This window comes from Histoplasma capsulatum, assembly GCF_000150115.1.
Source record: "Histoplasma capsulatum G186AR genomic scaffold supercont2.2, whole genome shotgun sequence".
Taxonomy (NCBI): Eukaryota; Fungi; Ascomycota; class Eurotiomycetes; order Onygenales; family Ajellomycetaceae; genus Histoplasma; species Histoplasma capsulatum.
Window position 1 is genome coordinate 1,881,872 of NW_025544802.1, and position 26,722 is coordinate 1,908,593.

Here is a 26,722-nt window from a genome sequence, read left to right on the forward strand (position 1 = left end):
ACATAGCTATTCTTCTTCTTCTTCTTCTATTCTCTTATTGGAGTCGATCGATTGGTGACGGTGTGCTCAGGTTTTATTCGTTTCATTTAGCGCCAATCAAAGCCCAAAAGTTTCCTTTTTTGCCAATGGATGTTTCGATCAATCCGTCGACTCTACATTTGGGGGTGGTAATTACTAGCATCATCGTCATCGTGATGATGATGATGATGATGATGATCACCATCATCATTGTTGGCCAGTCGTTGGTCACGGAGCCATTTCAAGCTTTTTATCATCAAAAAGCTTAGGAAGGGGAAACTTATTTACTTGAACTTCCATGCACGGAATACAGCAAGCACTTGCTCGATATAGTATATAGCTATATATATCGTTAGTTCGCAGTGCGCGGAACTAATTCACGCAAACCTTCCGATTCCTTGGGAGCCAACACGGGGCAAACTGTACTAATACTAGTAACGAGCAAAAACTTTACCCGACCGAAAACCGTTTTGCAAGCAACTTCGGCGAAGTTGGACGGGAAGCTCTTGTTTCTTGGATCCGGTGGTGGGGAGTGGAAAGGAAAGTGGAGGCTTTTCTCCACTGTGTAACCAACCGGTTCCCAATTTTTGTGATGGTTCCCCCTAAAATTCGCGGTAAACGCAGGTTGTGGGTTCGCTTTCATGGAGGAGCGGAAAGCAAGGGACAAAAAATTTTAAAAAATACTATTATTGCGGGATTCAATGAGAGGTCTGGGAATTATCATTTCCGATGCAGAGAAAAAGGAAAAAATAAAATAGAACAAAAAAAAAAATCCATGGTTTCTCCTCTAGATGTGCGGTTGGATTGAGCGCATCAGGGATGGGTGATGAATGATGAGCTGCTGCTGCTCGTTTTGCACACTTGCATTTATGATATTAGCTCATTCTCATGCAAGGATCTTTTTTTTTTTTCTTTGTCTTTTTTTTTTCTTTTCTCCTTCGATCTTCAGACTCAGACCGGCTGTGATACCTCAGAAGCAGCAGCGCGAGGAAATACCGTACATTAGTGCTGTACAGTGCGATCAGAGGAGTTCTACCTCTCTACCTCTTATGTCAAATGTCAAATGGGCACCAGCATCCGCCCGAGGTTCGATACCAAGTCCCATACCAAACAATGGGGCAGCTGGTAGCTAGCCTTTTTTCTTTTCTTTCTTTTTTTTTTTCTTCTTTAATTCAGGGTTCTGTGCATACTAGTACTACTAAGGTGGTCAAGCGATGACCTCACTCCATCACTGCATATTCTTCTTGGATCGAGGAAGAAGAAGAAGAAGAAGAAGAAGAAGAAGAAGAAGAAGAAGAAGAAGAAGAGCCCATGCGGTTCGAGCTGTTCTAGTATTTCGCTATCAACAATTCTTCTACAAAGAAGCCGACGTTGTGGAAAAAACATGATGGAGGGTTGTTTCTGTTTTCCCAACTTCTTATTATTTTTTTACCAAGTAAATTGGGATAAAACACAAGACTACGGCGATGTCAAAAATCTACCGCAGCTTGGCATAGATACCACCTTCTCTATCTGGATTCTTGGCCGGTTCGCCAATTATTAAATAAAAAAATACGAGTAATCTGGCATGTCGCACAACCACAGCGTCTCTCTGGTCAGTCAGTCTGTCTCCCTCGCCAGTTTCTACCAGGTAAGGCGGAAGGGAGGGTATGGGAGCGTCGACGTGTCCAAGTTGGGGTGAGAAGGAGAGAAGATTTGATGAATTGATCCATACTATCCCTGGGTGAAAGCGTGTTCATGTTCATGTCCATGTCTATGCTGAAGACAAAGAGGCCATATGCGCAATGCCATTTCCGTGTTGATTATCCTGAAATATGCATGGTATAGTATCCGTGCATAACTCCGCACAATGAATGCCATTCTTCATTCTTCACCGAGAGACCATGGAACAAAGAGACGGTGAACGAGTGTCGAACGTTTCAATGCGTTTCAAGTTTCTGTTTCCACGCAGCCGGCGCCTTGCTCCTCATATCGAAATCATTGGCCCTGGGGATGCCACCGGGGCATATCCACTCCCTCACTTTCCTCTCTTCCCTCTGCCATCATCCTGCAGTCTGATCAAAGTTTGTCCGATCCTCCCATGGCCGAACTAGCCAACTACCATGTATGTATGTACAGTACATGTACGTTAGGCAGGCAGTCAGTCACTAAGCACTTGTTGTGCTACTTGTACTACTTCTACCCCGCCAGAACCAACCTGGCCAACCAACCAGCAGCCGCCACCCCTGATCCCCCACCTCATCCTTACAGTCCCTTCTTCACCTCCGGATCGCAGTACAAAGTCGCTGCCTGCCCGCCAGATCTTGCGGTCTGCCCTCTTTTTTTTTTTTTCCTGCCCTTCCCGCCGGCCACCCACCAAACCACACTGCCACACCCATGCTGCATCTTGCATAGCCGGCGCAAATCCCCTTGCGCATCTTCTCCGTCGCCCTGGGCGTCAAATGCGCCGAGTATTTTTTGTATTTTGTATTTTCTTCTTCGTCGCCTTCTTTTTCTTCTTTTCTTCTTCTTCTTCTATCACCAAATCGTATTGCCTAGTATGCTAGTTCCTGGGAAACGGAGCACTCTCTTTCCCTATGCAAAAAAAAAGTGGGTAAAGATGAGAATAAAAGATGAATGCTGGCTTGTTTGAAGGATAACACCCTTGTTGTGTATATTACATACCATGATGATAATAAAAAAGAAGAAAAAACTTTATAAAATGATAGTTATATGATATTCGTGGAATTATTCGTCTGCTTCTGCTGCACTTCTTTACAGCATAATCCAGTCCCCTTTTGTCTTGTCTTGTCTTGTCTCGTTCCATTTTACTTATTTATGGGCTCATTAGGAGGAATTAAAACACATCTCGAAAACAACAGGGAAATAATAACATAAAATGGCTGATCGGGAGGAGGATTTTTTTTTTTTTTTTTTTTTTTTTGCTCAGTAAAGAATCCTTCCAATTTCAAAGAGGAGGATGAAAACGGGTCCCCCCTGCTCGGCCAAAAGGTTATTTATTTACATATCATTCGCAATCCCCAAAAAACTTTCAACCCGACTAACTAGTTAACGAACATCCAATAGTTAGTTAAGTTGAGCTTGTCAACTAATAATAACTTCTTTACTAAACTGAATCGGTAATAACAGTCATCATTGCTCAGCAAAGAGTAACATGAACATCGGCCCCGTATCTTTGGATCTTTGTGGGGGGGAGGGGCCCGAGAAGAAAAACAGGTGGATGAGGTAGGGCCACGGCAACGATCCAGGTTAGGTAAGTGGGTCACTGGACAGGACAAATTCGGGAAGGGAAGGGCTGCTATTTTAAGGCATGGGTCCTAAAATGTCAAAATCATTCGAAAAAGGGAAAGAAGAAGAAAAAAAAGAAAAGAAAAGCAAAGAAACAGAAATATATTACCCACCCGGCCTTGTGTTTCGCAAATATTCAACTTGTCGTATTGAAAATATGATGTAAAGCAGGAAGTCAAGAGGTCCTCCCCAAGCCACAGTACCACCATTACAGTATTCCGTAACAGATTGGAGAATTACATTACATACTACGGGGTAACTATGTACGAAACCCAACCCCCTTCGCCGATTAACTATTGGGTCGAACTCGATGGAAAGAAAATCATTTCAAAAAGGACCACCACCGGAGCCAACCCTTGGAACTTTTGATTGAAACTTTGAACCTAACTTCCAGGGTTTGGGTTGAACAAGAAGCAACCTGCCAGAAGAAAGGGCTCCTCCGGAAACCGCTTCTGTCCTAGTGCATGCAATGGCAATTGGTGGTGGTGGTGTGATCTGTGATCTGCAAACGTCTTTTTCTTTTTTTTTTCTTTCCTCGTCCCGAGAGGAAGTTGACTGTCTTAATGATAGTTAAGGTAAGATGAACGCTTAGTTATTAGTTTAACTGCTGCGTAGTGAGATGCTGGTTAAAAATAGGTTATCGCTCCAGTCAATGAAAGATTTGGGCAGCAGTACAGATTTTTCCATCGTCGGATAACTGACTCGTCTGGAGACAAGACATTTCATTTTTTTGGTTTCGACGTGGAACATAATATGTGAATCTTTTGGCGAGAAATGGTTTTCTGTTAACTGCTATCACTTAGCCAACGACGGATCTTCACAATTTCCGCATTCGGGGCCGCGATAGAAGGGACATTTCCTCCTTGCTTGCCACGTTTCTAACGTGGCACCGCAGGGAGGCCCGTTGCTGCAATATTCACTTGCTTCCCGGCCCTTCTAATCAACCGGGCAGGGCGATCTTCACTGTTTGTTATAATCACGCTTTGAAACCAACTCATAAACGTAGCGCAAAGGGATTCTCTTTCTATTTTTACTTCTCAAGAGAGAGTATGTATAGTAAGGAGGTTGGAGAGGGGGTTGTGACAAAATTTTGCTCGCTTCCACTCCCCCTCCCTTACAGTGAGATAACTCGTTCTCGTTAGTACGGAGTAGTACCTCAAGGATTGCATCTTTTTTTTTTTAAGCTTTGATCGCAATCCGCTCAACCCATGGTTCTGTACGGAGAGGTTCCCAATTTTGCTCAAACAACTTAAATCCGACCATCATCGGTCCGGACTAGTCATGTGTGAGTTTGACCTTGGACCTTTCGCTCCTCCCACCAAGGGAAGGCAGAGGTCCCGGCGTGGTGATCCCTTGCTTCTCGTGCGTCCCCGATCTTCCGAGAAATGCAATTTTCGTTCCCCGAGAAAAAAAAAAAAAAAAAACAGACAATCAATTAATCAATCGGAAGCAAGGAGAGGCAACGCGGGGTCATTATTCATCCGACGGAGATCATTGTACTGTACGTTCGATATAAGGGTGTGTCGCTGCGAGGAAGCATGCAAGCTGGGTTGGTTGCACTGCGTCCCCTGGAAACCGCACAGGGGGGCCAACCTTCATATCATCATACCACGACTCCCACATGGCGCGTGGTGTGGGCGAGCGGGGGGGAGTACAGAAACTAGTTTTCTGTCCTTATGATCCAATTCGTATTTTTCGCTGCTGGTTAATTAACTTTTTCGTCCGTGGGACCATGGTTGATTAACTTGATTTAGTTGAAAAGCCTGCTTCCATTTTTAAGGTTCAATTCGCTCCCCTCAACCCCCTTGCATCAACGACAAATTGATGGAACCCAATTCGTATTTTGGTTGTCATCGTTCCACGGATTGAAAGGTTAATGATCAATAATGGATTCCTGTGGATCGAATCCTTGAACTGGATGGATGCCTTAACCTTGCTCGGCAAAGTTAGTTTTGCATCAACCGTATCGGAAGAAAAGTATTGTCTCTCTAGAAAAGGGAAACAGCGGAGTCACTCTTCCATCGGCATGAGGGGAAGATCCAAAATCTGGGGGGCGTATCTTATTAATAGCAGCGCGCCCCTTTCTTTCCCTTTTGGACACGAAGCTTGGTCTAACTGTTCCGCTCGGCGAATGGTTAATGACAACTAACACGCCAACACCCGTGGACCCATTCCTTTCCTGCAAGGGCGTGTGATTCGAACGATGCGAGCCACTAATAAGCTCCCACCCACTCACATGGCTCCGCGCTTCAAACTTCAATTTCCATACCATTGCGATATTTGTCAAGAAAAAAGAGGTAAGACAAAGGGGCCCCCCTCCATGCGCTCTCTCTCCTCCCTCGTGAAGGATTACTGCGCATATTTCTGCTGCTCCATAACTATGTCAAAGGGAAACCCAACAACTGTCAACGCGCGAACGGGAAAATCAGTTTGTTAGACTTCCAAGACATTCGTCCCGGATCTGCGCATTGTTGCGAGAATTTTTACCCAATTGATATTCCAAACCCTAAAATGGCAACAATAGTAAAAACAAAACCACATGCACCGCAATCTGCCGATCCAATTGCGGGGGCCCGCTTCGTTGGAACTCTTCGACGCTCATGTTCTTACGCCGTATGCTTTTTGGCTGAGCCTGTGCCACCTCGATGTTATGTTGGGTGTGTGCGAAGAAATGTATGTACGCATAGCATAGCATAGCATAGCCTTGGTGGGGCAGCGGGGAAAAGGGGTTACAAAAACGTGGCTCTCGATAAAGGCAGGAATGTTGGATGTGAGAGGGTGATTTGCCATGTGATGTTGAAATGTTGCATTCTGTGTTACCCACCTCTTGCCAGAAACATCTTAAAACCCTCTGATTCTTGTTCTTTTTCCTTTTCTTTTTTTGGGTCCGTACTATTTTATTTTATCCTATTCGGCCTCTCTTCTTCTTCCTTGTGAGACAGAGACGGGAGAGATACGAAGCATTGGGAACAGAAAAGCTGAGAGGCGGGCGAGAATATGGTCTGAATGAATGCTGCTAAAAACTGATCTGGAGACACCACAAATTTAAGTATCTGTCTCTGAAGTTTGAAGCCACAGACAAGGCATGGGCTATTTCTGCCGAGAACGCAAAAAAAAAAAAAAAAAAGAAGAAGAAGAAGAAGAAGAAGAAGAAGAAGAAGAAAAATAGAATTCTGCGTGCATTGTTTCTTGTGACTGTGCCACCACACGTATCACAGATAACACATGGCGAGATGAGTAACTAGTAGTTAGTACTGGGCGTAAATTGATCATTGTCAACGCGCATACAATAACCTGCTAACGGGCTTCCCCCCCTTTTCATCATCAACATCAAACCTTAATTGAACATGACAAAACTGTGCCGCCGCCATGATGCCCCAATAAATCCGAAACTCGAAACCCCCCGAAACCGGGCCCCCTTTCATGACATTGCATGTTTCTTCTGTATGTCTCGGCTCACAAACGCATTGTTTGATGGTAAAAGGGGAAGGTAGACTGTGTATTGGCGGGCGCCTTTCGGCCGTAATGTATCAGTAAAAATCCCCCCCCCTTTCTTGGCCGCTTCTTGGTCTCCCTTGGCCCCCCTTGGCATCTTTTAAAATGATCTACCATACCATAGCGATCACCAGGCTCCGGATGTCTGGTAATGGGGCTAGCATAGGGGATCTGTGGTGTGGTGTGGTAGTCGCGCATGGAGCGCAAGAGGGAATTAAAGAAAAAAACACACAGAGAATTCGAGAAGAAGATCTTTTCTAGAAAAAAAAAAAAAACACCAAAAGAGAAGAGAAGAGATACAACTAGGGAGTTACATTCAAACCACGACAGTTAAAAATGAATATAACTATATCATGCGTCATGCGTTGTAACGTTTGGAATATGATTTTTGAATTGCTTTGTTATTGCCCCCATTTTTGAAACAATTAAGGGTATTCTAATAAGTAAGTATAAAGAAAAAAAGAATGTGTTTTGTCTCCCTGGATCAGCCACTGTCGCATGGATTTCCAGTCCTCGAACGCCGCACTGTTGATGATGTTTTTTTTCAAGTTGACAATAACTAGCGTGTCAGATGTATGAAACTACACTCCGATGTAACCAGGGCATTATCTTATCACTCATCAGGAAGAAAAATCAAATGCTCTCAATTTTTTTTTTTTTTTGGCGACCCTGCTATAAAAAGTCTAAAAGATGTAAAAATAACAACAAAAAGATAACGAGCCACAAACGGGGCGGTGCAGTGGGGTAATTTTTCCCCCACCCGCCATGGCACCCAATCGGATCGCGGAAGACCCCTGATAGATTCCCAAATCTGGTGGGGATCTTGTTAGCGCGCATCTGTGGGGCGGCCTGAGTTGTGGCTCATGCTCAAACTTTCCCACATGCGCTTCCCTTTTCTTATTGGAAATTCGCTCGAGGGATAACAGTACCACAAAAACGGGTCATAACTAACACGCAGCCAGACGCAGAATTGACAAATGGATAAAACTCACAATAACTAATCAAGAGAATTCGCATAGATAAGTTTTGAGTCTGTTGGTTACCTCATTCTCAAAGTGTTTTGGATCTGGGGCACCACCGTACGCCAATCGCACATTTTTTACTCGGGGTAGCGAATGTCATTGTTGAAGCTAACTTATCTCCCTTATCTCCTGCAGGAAATAATCATAGAACCTTATGATATCATTGGCTATGCACCTTCCTAACAAGGGAAAAAATCAACAAATAAGAAAGAAAAAAAGTATCGTACAAGAACAGAACACCAAAAAAAACACAAATGACTGCATGCACACAGCCACAGCACACGGGGCCGGGCCAGTCAACTTGACGACATACATTATGTTCCCTCTGTTACCTTGTGGCTTGAGTCCAGACTTAGGCGTAATTTTTTTTTTTTCGCATTTCGTATTTGTCTTGTCTTGTTTTTTTCTTTTTCTCTTTCCAAAATTCCATGCTAGTTGTTGTCAAGCTTTTTGGTAAACTAACTAAAACCAAAACCGGTTTCGAAGGATCTACCTCCGAATTTGAAATAAGCCGTACGGAGTAACTATTATCCGTTTAATTGTGATGCGCGTGTTTGCTTTGTAGGGCTGAATCGAGCGAGCCCTCCTCCACAATGAAATGAACAACCAGAACAGCTAGCAAAAAATAAAATAAAATAAATGGAAATAGGGAAAAAAAAAAAAAAAAAAAAAGTTAAGAATGCATCCCCTTCGTGGGACACACAAAAAAAGGCAATTCAAATAAAAAAACCTTTGAACCTTAATATATATGTATGTCATGTTCACATGCATGCTTCTTGTTTCTCACTGCCCATATCTATCTATCGCAATCTGCCGTCTGAAACACCGTCCCCTCATACACACGCAACGCTAGTGAAGGAAGGGCAGGAACCCGTCTTGATCCCTGACAAAGGCTAAAATACAAAGAAGAACAGAAGGAAATGAAATGAAAGAAAAAAGAAAAAGATAATAAGCGGAAATGGGAACAAAACAAACATACAAGCAAGCAAAAGCGGAAGATGGCAGCCCCGAATCTTCGGCTTTGACTCCAAGCGGAGGCCGGCGCGCCGGGAAAAGGGACGGGGGGAACGCGGGGGGGAGAGGGGGGAGAAGCCGGGAGTAAGCAATGGTCTTTTTTTTTCGTTAGTTGATTTGTCATGCTCTGTCCAACGAACTTTATTGTTGACGCAGCGCATTTTAATCAAATCACTGTGTTGCACCCCTTGTATGCAGTGGAGGAGTCAATTTATTATTATACCAGTTGTAATCGTATGTATACAAATAATGAAGGGAATTGCTTTGCTTCAGCGATCCCCTCAGCGACCCCCAATCTCACTGCAGTTCCACATTAAGACCTGTAATTTCTATTATTAGGGCGTCCGTCCGTCCCTTGTGGAGAAGTGGAAGGTGAGTGAAGGAAGGTTTGAGGAGATCAACAAAATATAATACATGATTCATTGATTCTTATGATGATTAGTTTTGCTTATTTTAAGCTTTTTTTCTTTCTCCTTGCTATTACGATAAGCCAAAAAAAAAAAAAAAAAAAAAAAAAACCGAGGGAATCCGCGTCCACCGCGGCGCCCGCGGCACCACCTGCCGAGGACCTATCAGCGACGCAGAAATCCTGGTGGGAAATCATTCAACAAGGCGTCGGCTATTGATGCTTTGGATTCCCGAACCGAGGTTTCTCATCCAGGGAATATCTTTCTTCCTTCCTCCCTTCCTTCCTTTCCACGCAGGAATTTCTCCGCATCAAAATCAACTTGAACATATCCGGCGGAAGAAAAAAGAAAAGAAAAAAAAAGGAAAACAAGGTTCTTCCATCTTCCCGCCACGAAGTAAATTGCATCAAAGAATCAAGATATAATACATCAAAACTCCAACTGAGTACGTCTGTCTTGTGAGAGAAACAAATAAAAAAAAAAAAAAAAGGGGGGGGGGCTATGCCCGGGAATTTATTAAACCTCTTCTTGGTCCCCCCTTGTTTCCCCCTGTTTTCCCCCCGTTTCCCCCGGGGCCCCCCCCAGAGATTTTCCCCTTTCTGCACCGAGTGCTCCGTCGGAGAAGCTGGCTGTCATACGTCGTTACGTAGGGCTGGCCAGTTAAAGTTTGCATTTTGCTTGGAGGTGGAGGATTCGTGGGGCCGTTTTCTTATTTGACTTGTCTGAGTTATCTCGACTACTACCTCATTGCTCTGCCGAGACAAGTTACTAATACTAGTACGGGTTCCTTGTAATATTATGGAAAAAGGCAGGCAGGCATTCCAAGCGTGAAGAAAAGACGGGAGGGCGGGAAAAGAAATCTTCTGAGTTTCGACTCAAGCTCGAGAGAGATAGAACCCTCTTTTTGTCTGGGAACTGGGCGGAGCCCCACGGAACGGGAACTTTTTTAGAAATTCGTCGGGGTATCCTGGGCGCGGTTGAGAGGGAGGTGAGGGATGATGATAACAATTCATAATTGTAGATACTGTTTGCACTCCGTAGTCGGTACTGTTTGGTGAGATTATTTTTGTTTCTATTTATATGGTCCAATGAGGGTATTTTCTTTCTTTTTCCTCTTTTTTTTATTCGTTCCCGTTTGCACTGCAGGGTAGCGGTGCATATCTATCTGTATTACGGCCGGAAGGTAAAGGAGATGTGTAGTGAGTGATGAAGGTGGGATTGCCCCAACAAGATGTCTTACTTCTCATGATATCTGATATGCAGATGTATGTACAGATGCACAGTACATACTTTGTATGTTGGCAAGCAAAGAGATAAAAATATATAGGCATGATGGCCACTCATATCCAAGTTTCTATATATAACTAAATAATATTTTGCTTAGCCCCAACACAAGCCAATGAATATGTGCCATAGCAAAAAACCAGGTTGGTGTCGGTGCTAATTGGATGACCGCAGCAAGTCTGCCAAACAAGTCCGGAGTTATCATCCATACTGATACCGGAGGAAGGTATCGGGTAATTGTAACATATCCAAAGCCGATTTGTTTCGGACTTATGGATAACAAGGACCGTTGCCAATGCAAATGATCTCCAGCCGGCTTCTAGAAGGAAACGGCACTTGGGATCCTCTTGCTCAGCGGCCGCTCCCGTGTGAATCAAGGGGAGAAAATATTGAAATACCGAAACACCACCTTGCTGAGAATTGGCTGGCCCCCTCGAGGAAGCGGAGATTTTTTTTTTTTTTTGGAAAATCGGAGTTTGGAGATAACTCTTGGAGATAAAGAAAGGGCCTCTCCTAATTTCCATTCTTGTGGCGTTGGTGTTTTGAACAAATGTAATCACGATTATCACCCGACCAGATAGAAAGCAAGTTTTTTTTTTAAAAAAAAAAACTCCCTCAAGGGAGAGAGGGCAGCAGTAAATGAATCACTATTATTCACGGCAAGGCAGCCGTCGATTGGGCGATCATATACAAAAACAAAAGTATGTCGACGAGGCTGTTTTCTTGCACGTTCCGCTGAAGCAGAGCGTCGCACAGCGTCGTAGGGCGGTTGTAAGAAACCAAAGAATGACAGAAAGAAAGAATGACAAGAAACCTGTCGCAGGCCCAAAACCGTCCACGAACCAGCTCGACCTGCGGGTTGCAGGCCACCGTCCAGCCTTACGCGGATAGACCCATTGCACAACACAACGAAGAGAGGTTTGGGTTTGGGGAAACGGAGAAGATGCATGGCGTCACATGAAGCTTGCATACCGCAACAATGGGTGCGTTGGGTGGTTGAAACTGGGGTCTGCGCTATGATGAAGAACGGTGAAGCAGGATGGGACTCGGGCAAGGATCAAGCCACGATGATTCAAAGTAATAATGGGATTTTATTTTATTATATTTTAGGTTATTTTAGCGTCGTTGGCTAGTTCGGTGGATTTCTTTTGGGACAGATGCATACGAGCTATGTATCATCAGGCGGGTTCATTCCATGCATTGATTGCATTTTCATTGCATGGACGGTACTCCATGCTCTGTACAGAATGTTGTCGACTCGGGCGAATAGTCGTACCGTCCGTTGTTGGAGAGGTTCCTCATACAGGGTAGTAGTAGTAGTAGCAGTGATAGGAGAAGCGATAGCAGCAAAGCAAGGGCTACCTTGAGCGTCCATAGGGCTCGGACGACGGATCATGATCCCTTGTACATATCATGGCCGGCAAAGGGAGATTTGATGTCGGAACTCACTTCCCTTTCTGGCTCTTTGGGATCCAAGTAAGCCCTACGCAGCAAAACTCCGTCCTGACTCTTCAAACCTTTTTCGAGACTCGGCCCAATCGGAGAACCCCGTTCCGTATCGAATGTCTTTTTGCATCCCCGGCGTACTAGGGGCTGGGCGGGGCAGAGGCTTAAATTTTTGTTTTTTTTCGTTTTCTTTCCTTTTTGCAGTACTCCACGTACAATATACCGTATTCCGTACAGTATTTTGCTGGTTGGTTCTTCGCCTGCGACCCTTGTCCCGTCTTGTCCAGGGACTGAGACCCAGACACAGACACAGACACACGGATACCGCGCCAATACCACCCCATACCACACCAGGCCACCACCTTCTTCACTGCCGGGTCCTAGCGTGGCTGCGCACTGCCGATGCAGAGGGAAGGGGAGCAGAAGCAGGAGCAGCGGTCATCGATTGACTCGACTCGACTCGTCGGCGCCGTCGCTAGCGGCAGACTGGCATGGCCGTCTGGCAGAGTGTCAACGTACGTAGCTAGTGCCGAGTGGAGAGTGTGGTCCTGATGGAGGCATTGGACGCCAGCCTATGACTGCTGTGGCATAGCGTGGACAGTGGCCTGCGTGTTGCGCCTCGCCTGGACTCCGCCAGAGTCACTCCTCCTGCTGCTGCTCCTGGTGCTGGTCCTGGTGCTCCTGGTGCTTCTTGTTCATCTCCCTGTATTGCGTAGGGCAAACAAATCAGATCCGCGATCGTTTTTTTGTTCCTCTCGGCGCTTTATAAAACTATCCCCGCCGCCCTTTGGTCCTCCTCGTCCTCCTCGACTGCCGTTGCTTGTTCTCCTCTCCCCCTTGCACTCCTTTTTTGGTGCTTCTGTTATACTGTTGACTATATTTACTTGATTTCTCTTCCTGACTCCAACCTCTCTGCCAATGGATCTTCCCCTTCTGCCGTTTCTGCCCTCAACCTACCCCTAACAGCAAAAGACAACGTCGCAGGGAAAACATCAAAAAGGAAAAGGTGAAAAAAAAGAAAAGAAATAAAGATTAAATCCGGTCGTGCCCAAAAATAAATAGAGCTCGTCTTCCCCCGCGATTTGCCACTGCGAGATCTTCTCAAGCTCAAGCTCAAACAACTCCCACCACTCGATCAATCGCCGTCCTCGTACAGTCGAACAACGAGCTAACTACCACTCTCACTCTCCCACATCAATCTCTTCCTCTCCCTCTGTCTCTTTCTGTGTCGCTTTTCTACCTAGCTGGCCTGCTCTGTTCAACCCGCGATTCTGCCTTCTCATTGGCTGTGTCCATTCAGTTCCAGCACCTCCGCCAAATCTCTAGTCCTGGCTGCGCCATTCATCCTCGTCCACTCCTTTGCCAGTGCTCGTGCCCGTCGGCTCTTCTTCAGCCATTTTTACCCCTTCAGCTCTCCAGGGACACATCCCCACGAACACCCTTCTCTTGTCTGAACAAGAGGACTGGTTCTCCTTCTTCTATCTGTGCTTGCCCTACATATTATTTTTAACTGCTGCGGACCGTCCCGTTTATCCTCCTTCCGTGGTTTCATGCTTGGCGCCAGTTGCGAACATCAACAAGTGCCGCGAAGCATCGAGCAGTGCGTTGTTCTGACGAAAATTTAATTTGGGAACAGACAGAGAGAAGAAAAAAAAGAAAAGAAAAAGAAAAGAAAAGTGACTGGTACGGTGATTCGCGGCCCATAATCCCGTTTCTTTTCTTTTTCCTATTTCCAATATTGTGATTTCTTTTTCTGCTTCTGATCCAATTTGGATATAAACCAGCCCCAGTCAGCTGACAGCGTTCTATACAAAATAGCCAAAAAAACATATTTGCCTGATACTGCGCTGACATTGGCTCCCGTTCCGCGTTTTTGCTTTTTGATGAACGATCTGATCTGCTCAAAAACGACGCCAGAAAAACTTTGTTGCTGGTGTCTCTGTTTTCCCCCTTCCTTGCCGCTTCTATCTGCCTGCGTGGTGAGCAGAAAAGGGCGCTTCCGCCTTTCTTCCTTTCCAACGGCCCAACAATGCTAGCGCTGGAGCGTTCTCGTCACGAGCAATCCTATCTTCAGCAACTCTCGATGGATCCCTCGATGCATGATCCCTTTGGTTCGCTGAATATTGACGGCTACAATCATCTGGGCTACAACCCGTTCCCCGTAGGCACAGCTTCTTTCATAGAGGCTCCTTCGTTCTTGGTAGAGGCTCCCCAACACTCCTACAGCGACGACCATCCCAACAATCAGAAATTCGAGTCCTATGCACATCACCCTTCTGCTTCCCCCTCTATAGCCACTGCCTTCTCCTCCGACCTCAGCACGTCGACAATCTCATCCGCATCTGGCCCTTCGCTGCCAAGCACCTCGTCGTCTACCATCGGTTCTCCATACCAGGATAGCTGGATCGACATGAACAGCACTTCAGGACTAGGACCCGCCACTGTGGGTAGCGATGGTTACCCGCAGGAGTACGTCAGTGCTTCCATGGATGGTGAGGCGCTGTTTGCGCATGAAAAGCTCCCGGATAGCTTTGTGGGTGAGTGCGAAAATATTTTTCCTTCTGTCCAGCCTTCGCAGATGCCCGAACTGCCTGCACAAACTACTCAGCTTGTAACAAAACCCTCTGTTTCTACATCCGCATCCGCATCTCCTCCAGTAGTAGATGGTCGTTTTGGTGCACTTTCTTCCTCTCCTTTTACATGGCCACACTCAGATGTTGCAGCCCTGGCTAGCAAGAATCAACAAATTCAATCCATGTCCCCCCCCTCAAGCACTGCCACTCTTGCAGGAGGGATATTATCGCGCAAGTATTCAAGCAGCGGAACCAGTGGACGCGGGCGTGCGCTGGTCTCCCTAATAGCCCGATCGCTGAGTGGTGATTCTCCGGCTCCGGCCAAGTGCTCGCCAGAGATGCGCAGCAGAAAGCGGTCTATGACCCAAGACTCAGACATGACCACCTTTGAAGCGAGGAAAAGGTCCACTACAGAGGCCAGAATGAAACAACGAGATATCCTGCAGTCTCCAAAGAGAAGCCCTAAGCCTCCAAGCTCCAGACAGAAGAGGCCATTTGAAAACTCTTTCTTTAAACAGAGCAGCGGGAATTTTGTGCCGCCGCTCGAGTCATCTTGTTGGTTTTTTTCTTTTTTTTTTTTTTTTTTTTCAAAACTTCCTACTTGATACCCCGTACAAACTACTTTGTGTACTTCTTGTGTTTGCTGTTGACATGATTTTTTTATATTCTCTTGTTATTTCATTATGATACCCAACGCTGTGATCGTTATACAGTTCATGTCCTTGTTATGTTTTTGTTTCGTTTTCATTATTTCGCGCATTTGAGGTACTTTTTTGTCTCTTCTCTCATATACTATGGTCGCTAACATATCGCTTGGCATGTATAGATCCGTCTTTGATCCAACCAATGCAACAACAAAGCAGCTACCCACCTCCCACCCTGTCATACGCAGAAGAAATCCAGTACGCTTTTGCACGATCACCCATCTTCAACTCCACATCTCCCGCCGCATCGCCTTTACCCCAATCACAAACATTACACCACCCACAACACCACCAGTCCGCTCTCCCCTCTCCTTATCTTACACAATCCGGATTCCCTCCTCGGCCGTTTTCATTTCCTGGAAGAAGATCGTCCATCTCCTCTCAGAATTCGCGCCGGTCGCAACACAGTCCCCTGGCGGGTAGTGTCGATTACGAGGAAAAGGGAAAAGAGAAGGGTCGTTGTCCCCACCCGGATTGTGGGCGGGTATTCAAAGATCTGAAGGCCCATATGCTCACCCATCAATCAGAACGACCGGAGAAATGTCCGATCGTAACCTGCGAATATCACCTGAAGGGATTCAGTAGGAAATATGATAAAAATAGGCATACATTAACACATTACAAAGGGACGATGGTGTGCGGCTTCTGTCCCGGTTCCGGCTCTGCTGCAGAGAAGAGTTTTAACCGTGCCGATGTGTTCAAGCGACACCTGACTTCTGTTCATGGCGTGGAGCAAACTGCGCCAAATAGCCGGAAGAAAACGCCGCCTACGTCAAACCGAAAGGCTGCAACTTACAGCCATGATGCTACAGGAAAATGCTCGACATGTTCCTCAACGTTCATCAACGCGCAGGAATTCTATGAGCACTTGGACGACTGTGTTCTGCGGGTCGTCCAGCAGGAAGAGCCCAGTGAAGCCATCAATCTTAAACGATTGACAGAGGTGGCCTCTGACGATGCTGTGCGACAGACCATGGAGAAACACATGCTTGTTGACACGGCCAATGACGCGATAACGAACAATACCCAAACCGACGACCATGATGATGATAACAATGACTCTAACGACCTTTCAAACAACGACACCACCAACAGCAATAATAATACCACAAACACCAAAGGCCTATCCGCTGGTAAAGGCTCTCTAACACCATCCGCCTCATCAACCGCCGCCACCACCAATCCCACCTCATCCTCCTCTATGCTCTCCAAACCCTCCACCTCCTCCACTCTCACAGCCTCAGGCATCACAAAACCCCGCTCAGCCACCTCCCGCCGTCGAAACAACCGCAACAACTACCCCCCATCCTGGGGCAGCCCAACCAACAAAATGAAAATGAAAAAACGCGTCCTCTGCCTCTTCGACGGCCAGCGCCGCCTCTGGAAAGACGAGATGATGCTCGACAATGAATTCGAGGTGCGCCTGAAGTTACTCGGCGGTGCCGATGGCACTGACAATTCCAACGTCCGCGATGCGTATGTTACGGATTTGGACGTGGAGACGCTAAAGCGTGCTGAGGCAGTGCATGGGGCTACGGAGGAGGAGAGGGGCCCCTGGGATGGGAACATGGGCGGCGCAGGCGTTGTTGGACTAATGGGTCCCGCGGCGGTGCCGTTGTTGAGACACATGCCGGAGGGCGGGCTGGTTGATGAGGTGGATATTGATGAGTTGATGGCGTGAGCATGGATATGGATGTGTGTGATCATTTGAATGTTGGTTTTTTGTCTTTTTTTTTTTTTTTTTTTTTTTTTTAAATTTTTATTATTTACTATTTTATTTATTTATTTATTTTGGTTTTCGTTGGGCTGTTTCGAGATAGATGGGATTTGGCTGGGTATATATATATCTATGGGGCATGGAAAGATATTGGGACCATTGTTTTTTATTTTATTTACTTGAGATTCTCCCCCCCTTTCCGTTTTATTCACGTCCTCTTGCTTCACGGTCAACTTGATTTTCGTGTTCCTTTATGTTGAATTTACTTTTCCATTTAATTATATATTTATAACCATTAGCTGGTCTGTGGTCCTTCCTCCCCTCCCGTCTTCGTTTTCTGCGCCATGCCTCTCTATTTTTTTTTAATTTTTTTTTTTTTTTCGTGGAATATTATCATCTTTTAGTGAACTGTATACATCAGCTTACATACTATTTAACATCTTCCACCGTCGTTTCCTCTCCTTCATTTGCTTGAGGGACATACATACCGTACGCTTCTTCGTTTAGTTTTCTTTTCTTTTCTTTCTCTTTCTTGTGCAGTGATATGAATTTCTCTCGTGGCTGACATAATTATGTTCCCAAGAGACTTGATTGAATTAAAAAGTTGTTAGGTATTAGGCCACTGGGGCAAAAGATCTCGATCACCACCAGCGCCATGCTGGTAGTAGAGGGGACGAACCAATTCAAACCCCCACAACAAAGGTTGCCTACTAGAACTACATAGTAGGTAGTACTTTCGCAAAAAACAGCAACCCACTTAATTCCACCCATCCCCATGTGGGAGGGGTTAGATAGATAATTTCCATCTCCTTCAAATGGACAAGTAGTTAAAACTAGTTAACACAGCAGTTAACTAACTAGTTACCAGTAACTAGAAAGTCAACGTGCAATATCACATTACCTCAGCCAAGCAAATAAGTCATGTGATCGTGCGATAGCTGGATAACCCTTTAGTTCTAACAAGGTAGGATATACCACCAGAGTCGGCTGTAGCCCCATTCGTTCTGCGTCTTGCATGGTTTTGGGCTGCGACCCATCCATTATTCCAAGTTTGTCTCGTTAGCTTCCCCCCGAAGGGGTCTATCTATTCCGTATGTGCGGGTGTGTCCCTAGTTACTTCATTTTGAAGTTGGTTTGCAGCTGAATAGTTAGTTACTAACGTTAACTTAGTTAGCAGAAGTCCAGCAGTTTACCGAATGCGGAGTTTTGGTTTTGCCTTGCCCTGCCTTTGCCCTGCCCTGCCCTGCCCTACCTCTTGCAGCTAGCAACGTTGAAAGTTCCTATGTAACGCAGCTGTTGCTGTAAATGAATGAAATATCCCAAGGTGTTTTTTTTATGCCAATTTCATTTTCCTGCCCCAATTTTTTCCTTCTTGAATCTAACAAAAGCGACGTAAATAGTTAGGGGAGGGGTGGGAAAAAAAGAAACCGACGAATTATCCCCATTCACTTGTGTTTTATAGCACCCGGCACAACGCAACGCAACGCAACGAAACGAAAACGAAACGAATAACTCGCACGGCTTGAGAGATTGGAAGCCCCATAGCTATCGGAACGCGGGGAAACGCCCTGGACGGAGATAGGCGCGCGGGCGGGGGAAATCTTGCGAAAGCGGGAGGTGTGGAGGAAAAGACAAACGAAAGAAAGGGAAAAAGGGAAAAAAAGAAAAAAGAAAGAAAAGACACCTCCTTTCCCCAAAACATAAAAATCCAACCGTTCGTTCCGTCGATATATATAATTCCGAACAAAACCCAGCACCGGCAGAGAGATCCCAAGTTGGGAACTTTTGTTGCGCGGGGCCTTTCTAAAAGGAGGGGCGGGGGACCATTTCGAAATATCGTCGGGGTCGTCGTCTGGGCGAAGAGAATAATATCATATCGATCGAGTTCCGGCACAGAAACAACAACAACACACACACACACACACACACACGCACACACATCCTATTTCAACCCCAAGTGACACGCGCACGCGACAACATCGATACATCGGGTTGTATCCGTCGACACGGCGCTCATCCACTCGTTTTCCGTAACTAGACGTATCTGTCGAGGTATTTTCAGTTGGCTGTCGAACGGTTCCCTGTTTTCTTTTCTTTTCGCTTTTCTTCTTCTTCTTCCACCGGCTCCCTTTCCCTTTCGCGGTAGTTTGCGACTGGAATGGAGTCGCTTGCTAGCCCGTCTCCGTTTGCGGGGGCTACAGATGTGGAGATGGTTATGGGGCTCGGGGATGGTGATGGTATTGGAAACAGTAAGGTTGGTAAGAAGGTCGGGAAGGGTAAGGTTGTCAGAGTCGAAGGTATGATGCTTTTTTCCAAGTTCCTGGATGGCACTGCACTGTATGAGAGCGAGTGAGGCTGGTGGGTGGAATCTTATAGCTAAGGGATTCATTCTTGTGCAGAGCCGCCAAAGTTCGATCTGGAGTCCTATATTAGCAATTATAAAGGTATGTTTTGTTTTGTCCTCTGTGTATTAGGGTGCATTGGGTGTTCTTCTGAACCGCGTCGTACCTACAGGGAGAACGAAGTTTGCTAGACTCTATCTGATCGGAACCTGCTCGACGTTTCTCTCCGTTGAGGCTTTGAAGATGGCAGTTGTAGACGCCAAAGGGGGAAAGGATGTGGGTTCTTATACCAAAGCTGTTGAAGCTTTGGCACGCGTAGCTCCGCAGGATCCAGAAGCTAAGCTTGATACTGCATGGGTTGGTCATACATCAAGAGTGGTGAAAGCTGAGACAGATCGGCTGGAGCATGAGCTCAAGGGATACAAGAACAACCTGATTAAGGAAAGCATTCGGGTGCGTGAACCTTGTGGCCTGTTGTTGTCCCAATCAACACATCCTGAGACATTACTTATTCTTTGTTTATCCAGATGGGCAATGAGGACCTGGGCCACCACTATCATCTCATCGGGGACCTGCCATCCGCCTCCAAAGCCTACTCTCGAATGAGAGAATACTGCACCACCACGTCCCACATCGGGTCTATGCTTTTCAGGAACATCCACGTCGCCATCGACCGCGGTGACTGGCTGGGCGTCCAATCCAGCGTGCAACGTCTGCGCAATCTTCAATTCAAGCCCGAAGACGAGGCCAAAAACAAAGCCAAGATGTTCGCCGCGCTCGGCCTATCCCAGCTTGCCTCATCCGCCTACCACTCAGCGGCAATAAACTTCCTGTCCACGGACCCGATCCTAGCGGACAACTACAAAGAAGTAATCTCGGCCAACGACATTGCAGTCTACGGTGGCCTCTGCGCGCTTGCCTCCATGGACCGTGCTGACCTCCAGACCCACGTCTTGGAAAACAAATCCTTCCGCAACTTCCTGGAACTGGAGCCCCATATCCGCCGCGCCATCTCTTTCTTCTGCGCGTCGAAATTCCGTCCCTGTTTGGACATCCTCGAGGCCTACCGTGCTGACTACCTCCTCGACATTCACCTCCAGAAGCACGTGCCCGTGCTCTACTCCCGCATCCGCACCAAGGCCATGCAGCAATACATCATCCCTTACAGCCGCGTGATGATCGACACGATGGTTAAAATCTTCTCGCCAGACCAGGCTGCGCTAATCAAGCGTGACGGAGGCACCATAGACTTGCAGTCGCCGTTTATTGTTGAGCTGATCGATTTGATCCAGGAGGGCACGCTGGATGCGCGCATTGATGTTGAGAAGGGCGTGCTTGTCACCAAGCAGACAAATACGAGAGAGGATGTGCAGGCGGCGGTGATCCAAAACATCAAGGAGTATGTCAATGCGGCCCACATTCAGTTGTTGCGGATGAATATTTTGCATGCGGGCTTGGAGGTGCCTCCTGTTGGCGCTGAAGCGGATGGTGGGCCTGCAGGTATGCGTGCCAGAGCTGCTGCTGCGGAGTCTGCGATGAGAAAGGGGTTTCCGCGGGGGAAGGGATTGAAGGGCCCGTTTAAAGGGAAAGATTGATGTTGCGGCTGATAAGGGAGGTTTGGCAGGTCAAGAATTCATTGTCAATGCTTTTGAGGGATTTTTTATGGGGTATCAGAAGCACCGTTGCTATGTATGCATGCCTGGTATGCCTGATGTGTTAGTATGAGTTTTCAAGGTCCCCTAGTTGATGATGGCTCAGCGAAGGAATGAAATTAATGTTAATCATTCAGCCATTTTATATTTACAACATTCTACCGTAAGAACCACGTTCACAGCTCGAACTGATGTAAAAGAAAAGAAAAAAGTTATATCAACACGACACTATCCCTTGCCGGTTAATAATATAGAAACATTATCATAGTTATCCATAAACCCATTACCCATACCGCGACCATCCTACAAACCCGCTACCTCCCTCACAACTTCGGCCCCTTGGCTATAATCTCCACATCCTGAAACGGTATGCCTAAGAACTGCCACATATAATGGAACCGATCACTGCCGAAGAACGGCTCAGCCTTCCCCTGTGCATTTGTCACCCAAAACCACGGCGCTCCAAACGCACCCCGATCCAACGCCTCCTTCGTCCGATCGGCCAGCGCCTTCTTCCCCTCAGGGGTCTGTGCGCCTTTCATGATGGTTTCGATTTCCACGTCGCTGTATTTCTCCTCGCGGAGCAAGGCCGTCATGTTCTCGGGTTTGCTGAGGTCAATATGCCGGTAGAACATATAGGTCCAGTACAAGAGGAAGGTTTTCTCGAAGCGGTCCCGGGGGTAGTTGGCCTTGAGATACGTGGCCACACGTTGAGGCTTGCGGGAGGCTGAGGTGTTAGTAAACCAGAGGGCCATTCTAATCCACAATCCACATACGGGAGAGGAAACCTGGATCCATCCCGAAGGGGGAGAAAGGGGGGAAAGGGTATACCAGAATTGTGACGGGGGGGAAGAATGGTGGAGGAACCATGTCTGTGACTTTGAAATACCGGGATGCTCGTTGACGGTCAAATTGGCCGTATTTTGCCTTCGCTGGGTTTGTCCAGGGAGGTGTATTGCCTTAGGGGGAATAGCTGGTTAGCTTCTTGCGATTCTATTGTAGTTGATATGGTACATACCTGAGCCAGCATTGATTCCTCCCAGGAAAACTGGGAATATCCTAAAATATGGATAGAGTAATTTTAATATTGGTTCAATTATCCCACGAACTAGTTATGCTTGAATGTGTCGAATACATACTCAACCTCTATGCCATGCGATGCTAGCACCTCACGGTTCCTGAGGAGATGTAGGAAAGCAAAAAACGAGTAAGGAGAGGCTATGATTATGTTAAAAGGGTCAGCGTAAATGTCCCTTGTAGCAATGGAGGAGTGGAGGACTTACGGCAGTCAAGATATGTTTCTATCTTTGCACCCATAGTGTCGGATTAAGCTTGCTGCTGAGTATACTACTACTATTCTATTACCACGAAGGGAGTTGAAAAAACAATTGCACGTTAATCTCCAACGGGAATGCAAGATCAAATCACCCCGGGTATTTATCTATGATCTGACTCTGGAGATCTCCAGGCTATGGATGATTTGCGCCAAAATAATTAATAATCTAAGATATTTCCTTCGTATCGTGATGTCTGGATGCCGAGGTTCAGAGCTCTCTCGGCCCCAGAACCATGATTTGTGACCAAAATGGGCGTAGTCCAGAGCATACAGACCCAGAGCGAGAGTTACTGATAGGTTCCCTTGAGAGAGCTGAAATACGAGTTCGCTATGAAGAATTAATAATTCGTTAAAACCGGAAAGGCTCATCGGCTGTGAGAAAACATTTGACCTGGGAGACAAAGGCGTTACATATAGGTCCCTGTGGTTCTGCTCGCCCTTAGCATACACCCTTTCCTGTCTTTCCCGTTGCATAATAACCATGGCAGCTACCAAACCAGTAGCATTGGTGATTGGAGCGTCCCGTGGAATCGGCCGGCAAATAGCTATAGACCTGGCAAAGGGAGGTTATGCTGGTTCGTACAGATTTGTCCCCCCTCGAGCCTCCATTTGCCGATATATACAACTAGTTCAGATATATCTTGCCAATTATGATACAAACGCAACAACATTTGCTAATTAAACCAACCAAACAGTGGTCGTATCTGCAAAAACAACTTCCGACGCAAGCAAAACGACTCCCTTCCCGCCTGACCCCAACTCCCCACAGTCTACCATCAACACGGTAGAACGGGAGATCCGGGAAGCAGGCGACGATGCCGTCGCACTGGCAGTGGACACTAGAGATGTAGATACCATCAATCATCTCGTGCAACAGACTGTTGAAATATACGGTAAACTGGATGTTCTGGTCTACAACTCCGGAGCCATATGGTGGTCATCCGTTGAGAATACGCCCGTTAAACGGTTCAAATTGATGCAACAAGTTAACCCAGAAGGGCTGTATGCTAGTGTACAGGCAGCATTGCCCTATTTTGGGAAGAATGCGTGGAAGGGTAGGATTGTGGTTGTATCGCCGCCAATTTATTCGAGGTTCTTTAGGGGGAAGACGGCATACGCCATGGGTAAGTTGTCCTTATGCATGCATTGTGGGCTTCATTTTGTTGTGAGGTGGGTGGCCAGAGTCAGGGGAAGGCATTCCTCTGATGAAGATTGAATTTATATGGAATTAACTTGTGGATCTTATTGTATTTTCTTAGGCAAGGTCGCAATGAGTGTTCTAACCGAAGGGTTGGCGATGGATTTTGTTCGCCAGGGACGCAAGGACATGGCCATCACCAGTATATGGCCTGCTGTGGTATGTTCTGGGTGTTAAATCACCCCGCAAACGATTTCCTTTTCGCTATTTCCTATTATATCAACTCTTTCACAACATTTCTAGATCTCAGGGGCTGTAAAACTAAGCCATAAACTAGTCCATTGAATCCGCTGCAACAAAAAGATCCACAGACCAAGAGCCATCACTTGCAAAAGATCTGCGAAAGCCCGTATGATATATACCCAAGCCCCCCCTCAAATAGAAAGGCAATAAAAAAAACTAACATCCTCCCCCATCTTTTCAATAAAAGACAATATTCTCAGACGCTATTCTGGGGATTCTCCATGCTCCCGCATGCGCCGTAAATGGCCTCCTGACTCTAGATGAAGACTTCCTACGAGAATACTGCAACGTATCGGATTTCTCTCAATATAACGTCGTGCCAGGTTCCAACCCGAGGAGAATTATGCCCGCAAAATTCCCTGTTCTAGAGGTTGCGGAGCAGGACGACGAGGGGAGGAGAGTTGATAGTACAACTCTCAGACTTGCAGAGGGGAAATCGAGACTGTGATTGGGTTAGTTTCTTCTTTTGGCTTAGGAACAGGCTATCTGCCTACCTGTATGATAATTTTCGCTCGCCCTTCCTTTAGGTGGAAGGGGCCGTTGTGGCGGGATCAGTTGGATATTCGTTTATCAATCAATGTGCCAACAGAAATATATTTCGTGACCGGCGGTTAACAAATCGCAATGTGGAATCGAAATTGCTTTGCAAGAATTGGCACGGATCGGCCTCCAAAATATTTTATACTCGTTGTCCGGCTCGAATTAATAACTACAGAACTCAATGGAATTCTGGCCTCCGTTTAGAAAGAGATAATCCCATTAATTGCCCGGGGTATTATCATACGACTCCTCCCAACAGATGCGACCTAACTACCAACAGTACTGTCATCAGAAATTGTCGTTGCCATAGGACTGAGTTGAAACATCTCGTACGGCTCGGTCGCAGATACCTCCCCAATTTCCGGCTTTCCCCTTTTCAGAGCGATCAAATCCAACAGCCGGTCAATCAACAGAGCTGCAAATTATATAAAAGAACATTAGGCTCCGTTACAGTAGTCCTGTTGCTTTTGCCAGAGAAGGCGAGGAGCACAAATATCTTGCGGGATGGAATGGACGAGTAACTCACCTACGAATAACGCCAACGTAAACGTGAAAATAATCAGTGGACTCGTCATAAATCTATAGATAAGATCAAAATTCGCCACGATTGTGACCATGGCTAGCAGTATAATTCCCAGCAGAACGCGTGTTGTAATAGCCACCCATGCATAAATCCTTCCAGTATGGCGCTGGGTAAGGAAAACAAAAGCGGCGAGTATGAACATGGCAAACGATGCGACAACGAAATAGTATATGTACACAAACCCAAGCAGTCGCAAGTACAACATCAACAACTTCTCACTCTCTACCACGTCCAAGGGGAGTGTTATCCCCATGCTTGAAAACAGACTCGCTGTCACATTTCCCATCAGGTCATGGGAGCGCTGAAGTGTGAGGGATCCGGGGTTATTCATCGACGGACACAGTTGGGGGCTATCTCGAAGAGTCTGCAAGATATATTGTATACAGCGTTGCTCTTTAAGAGCACCTTTGGTGTAGTCTATATCCATGTCCGCGATTGTGTTGTTGAGCTGGTCGATAGCAAAATTCGGGTCCGGACGGGGCGGTTCACATGCAGAGAGAATCGTGTTGCTCAGATATTTGAGTTTGAGGGATATATCCAAAGTAAGGACTAGAATCTGGGATCCTTCTGAGAGAAGGACAACCATAACATGGAACGGGAAATGCAGCTGCGTCCAGATCTGTTGGTTGGTAATTCCATATTTCATACGGGGCGAAATATCGAAGTAAGATTGCCATAAAAGGTACTAATAGGAACATTAATCACACTGTTAGTCTACTAAATGTTGGGAATATGACTTACTACTCCCATAGTTACACCAAGTATATGAACAAAGGACCACTTTGACCAGCCGGAAGAGCCAACTGTCTGGTTGACGAGCCTAGTTACGGAGATAACACCTTCCCCAATAATTATCAACGTCAGAAGTCCCATTCGAACGTTGAGATGGGTATCTTCAAAACCAATTCCGGGTGTGCGACCCGACACTGACATCACAACGAGCGTTTCGATTGCGAATATCAAAAACCAAGAAGCCCACACATACTCTCCCTTGGTGCCCGTGTTATTGTTAAAAACGAAGTAAAGCTAATCAATGAGTTAATGTTGTTCTTCTCAGGAGCAGTTGTTTGTGACACTTACCCCCGTATAGGTAACTCCTGTTCCGATAAAAACTGCGACGATAAACAGCAACCTTTTGGAAGCCACTTGCATTGTGCCATATAAGAATATTGAGGCTATTGAATATTCGACACTTAATAGCAGGCGGCTACAGGCCAGAAGGATGCTCAACGAAAGAAATGCCCAGACGTTCTCATCGCGAACTTGTGTGGCGAAGCCGGAGCCGGTGGAAGCAAACCCAACCATAGTCGCAAGCTGGAGTGCTTTGCAAATCCTCTCGAATATTGAATCCTGTGCAAAACGTATATCGAACAGGGCCACTTGAAACCACGTAAACCAGATAATGCTGAGGAAGCCAATGTAAGACCACAGTGCTGATATTGTAAATAGTAGTATCAGCACGAAGTGCTCTGACTCTTGTGGTGACATGATAATTCTACCTACCTTCTAAATTATTTATTTCACGAGTGGCGGTGAAAGTAGACAGATTTGCAACGAAGAAAAGGTCGAAGAATAATTCAATGGGAGTGGAATCGGTATGATGGTTAAGACGTGGATGCCCTCCGTCTGTGTTGTCAAGTGGTGATGCAATCCAAGGAACGCAGCGTCGTGGGTTTCTAGTAGACAGATTAACAAGCTGATTCAACAACTCGTCTTGTGCTAGAACATGAAGATTACCTCTTTCTTGAAGTAAGGTGGATAGGTCGAGCGTCCTGCCGGAATGTCAAAAATAGTGGACGACCCATGATGATACGCTCGAATAAAAATGAAGGTCGGACTAAGTCCTCCAAATTAAATAAT

The 26,722-nt window shown here is 46.2% G+C and overlaps 7 protein-coding genes across 7 annotated transcripts; 4 read left to right on the forward strand and 3 right to left on the reverse strand.

Moving 5' to 3' along the window:
* Positions 1-152: 152 nt before the first annotated feature.
* Positions 153-661, reverse strand: HCBG_01855 (uncharacterized protein; the record flags this gene model as incomplete). Its single annotated transcript, XM_045428904.1, has 3 exons — positions 153-264; positions 307-358; positions 406-661. 3 exons carry the CDS (start codon positions 659-661, stop codon positions 153-155), a joined length of 420 nt encoding a protein of 139 aa, XP_045290690.1.
* Positions 662-11,941: 11,280 nt separating this feature from the next.
* On the forward strand, positions 11,942-12,690 carry HCBG_01856 (uncharacterized protein; the record flags this gene model as incomplete). The annotated part of the gene is made up of 3 exons (XM_045428905.1): positions 11,942-12,004; positions 12,359-12,489; positions 12,567-12,690. The coding sequence occupies 3 exons, from the start codon at positions 11,942-11,944 to the stop codon at positions 12,688-12,690; spliced, it is 318 nt and encodes a 105-aa protein (XP_045290691.1).
* Positions 12,691-14,003: 1,313 nt separating this feature from the next.
* Positions 14,004-16,962, forward strand: HCBG_01857 (zinc finger protein; the record flags this gene model as incomplete). Its single annotated transcript, XM_045428906.1, has 3 exons — positions 14,004-14,511; positions 14,698-15,102; positions 15,374-16,962. 3 exons carry the CDS (start codon positions 14,004-14,006, stop codon positions 16,930-16,932), a joined length of 2,472 nt encoding a protein of 823 aa, XP_045290692.1.
* A 2,164-nt stretch (positions 16,963-19,126) lies between these two features.
* HCBG_01858 (COP9 signalosome complex subunit) lies at positions 19,127-20,905 on the forward strand (the record flags this gene model as incomplete). Its single annotated transcript, XM_045428907.1, has 3 exons — positions 19,127-19,265; positions 19,483-19,763; positions 19,838-20,905. The coding sequence occupies 3 exons, from the start codon at positions 19,127-19,129 to the stop codon at positions 20,903-20,905; spliced, it is 1,488 nt and encodes a 495-aa protein (XP_045290693.1).
* Positions 20,906-21,285: 380 nt separating this feature from the next.
* On the reverse strand, positions 21,286-22,279 carry HCBG_01859 (uncharacterized protein; the record flags this gene model as incomplete). The annotated part of the gene is made up of 4 exons (XM_045428908.1): positions 21,286-21,678; positions 21,739-21,921; positions 21,981-22,021; positions 22,246-22,279. 4 exons carry the CDS (start codon positions 22,277-22,279, stop codon positions 21,286-21,288), a joined length of 651 nt encoding a protein of 216 aa, XP_045290694.1.
* A 500-nt stretch (positions 22,280-22,779) lies between these two features.
* HCBG_01860 (short-chain dehydrogenase) lies at positions 22,780-24,187 on the forward strand (the record flags this gene model as incomplete). The annotated part of the gene is made up of 5 exons (XM_045428909.1): positions 22,780-22,873; positions 22,994-23,422; positions 23,558-23,655; positions 23,774-23,845; positions 23,927-24,187. 5 exons carry the CDS (start codon positions 22,780-22,782, stop codon positions 24,185-24,187), a joined length of 954 nt encoding a protein of 317 aa, XP_045290695.1.
* A 358-nt stretch (positions 24,188-24,545) lies between these two features.
* HCBG_01861 (uncharacterized protein) lies at positions 24,546-26,667 on the reverse strand (the record flags this gene model as incomplete). The annotated part of the gene is made up of 6 exons (XM_045428910.1): positions 24,546-24,694; positions 24,806-25,547; positions 25,604-25,888; positions 25,943-26,295; positions 26,366-26,538; positions 26,600-26,667. The coding sequence occupies 6 exons, from the start codon at positions 26,665-26,667 to the stop codon at positions 24,546-24,548; spliced, it is 1,770 nt and encodes a 589-aa protein (XP_045290696.1).
* Between the last annotated feature and the right edge of the window lie 55 nt (positions 26,668-26,722).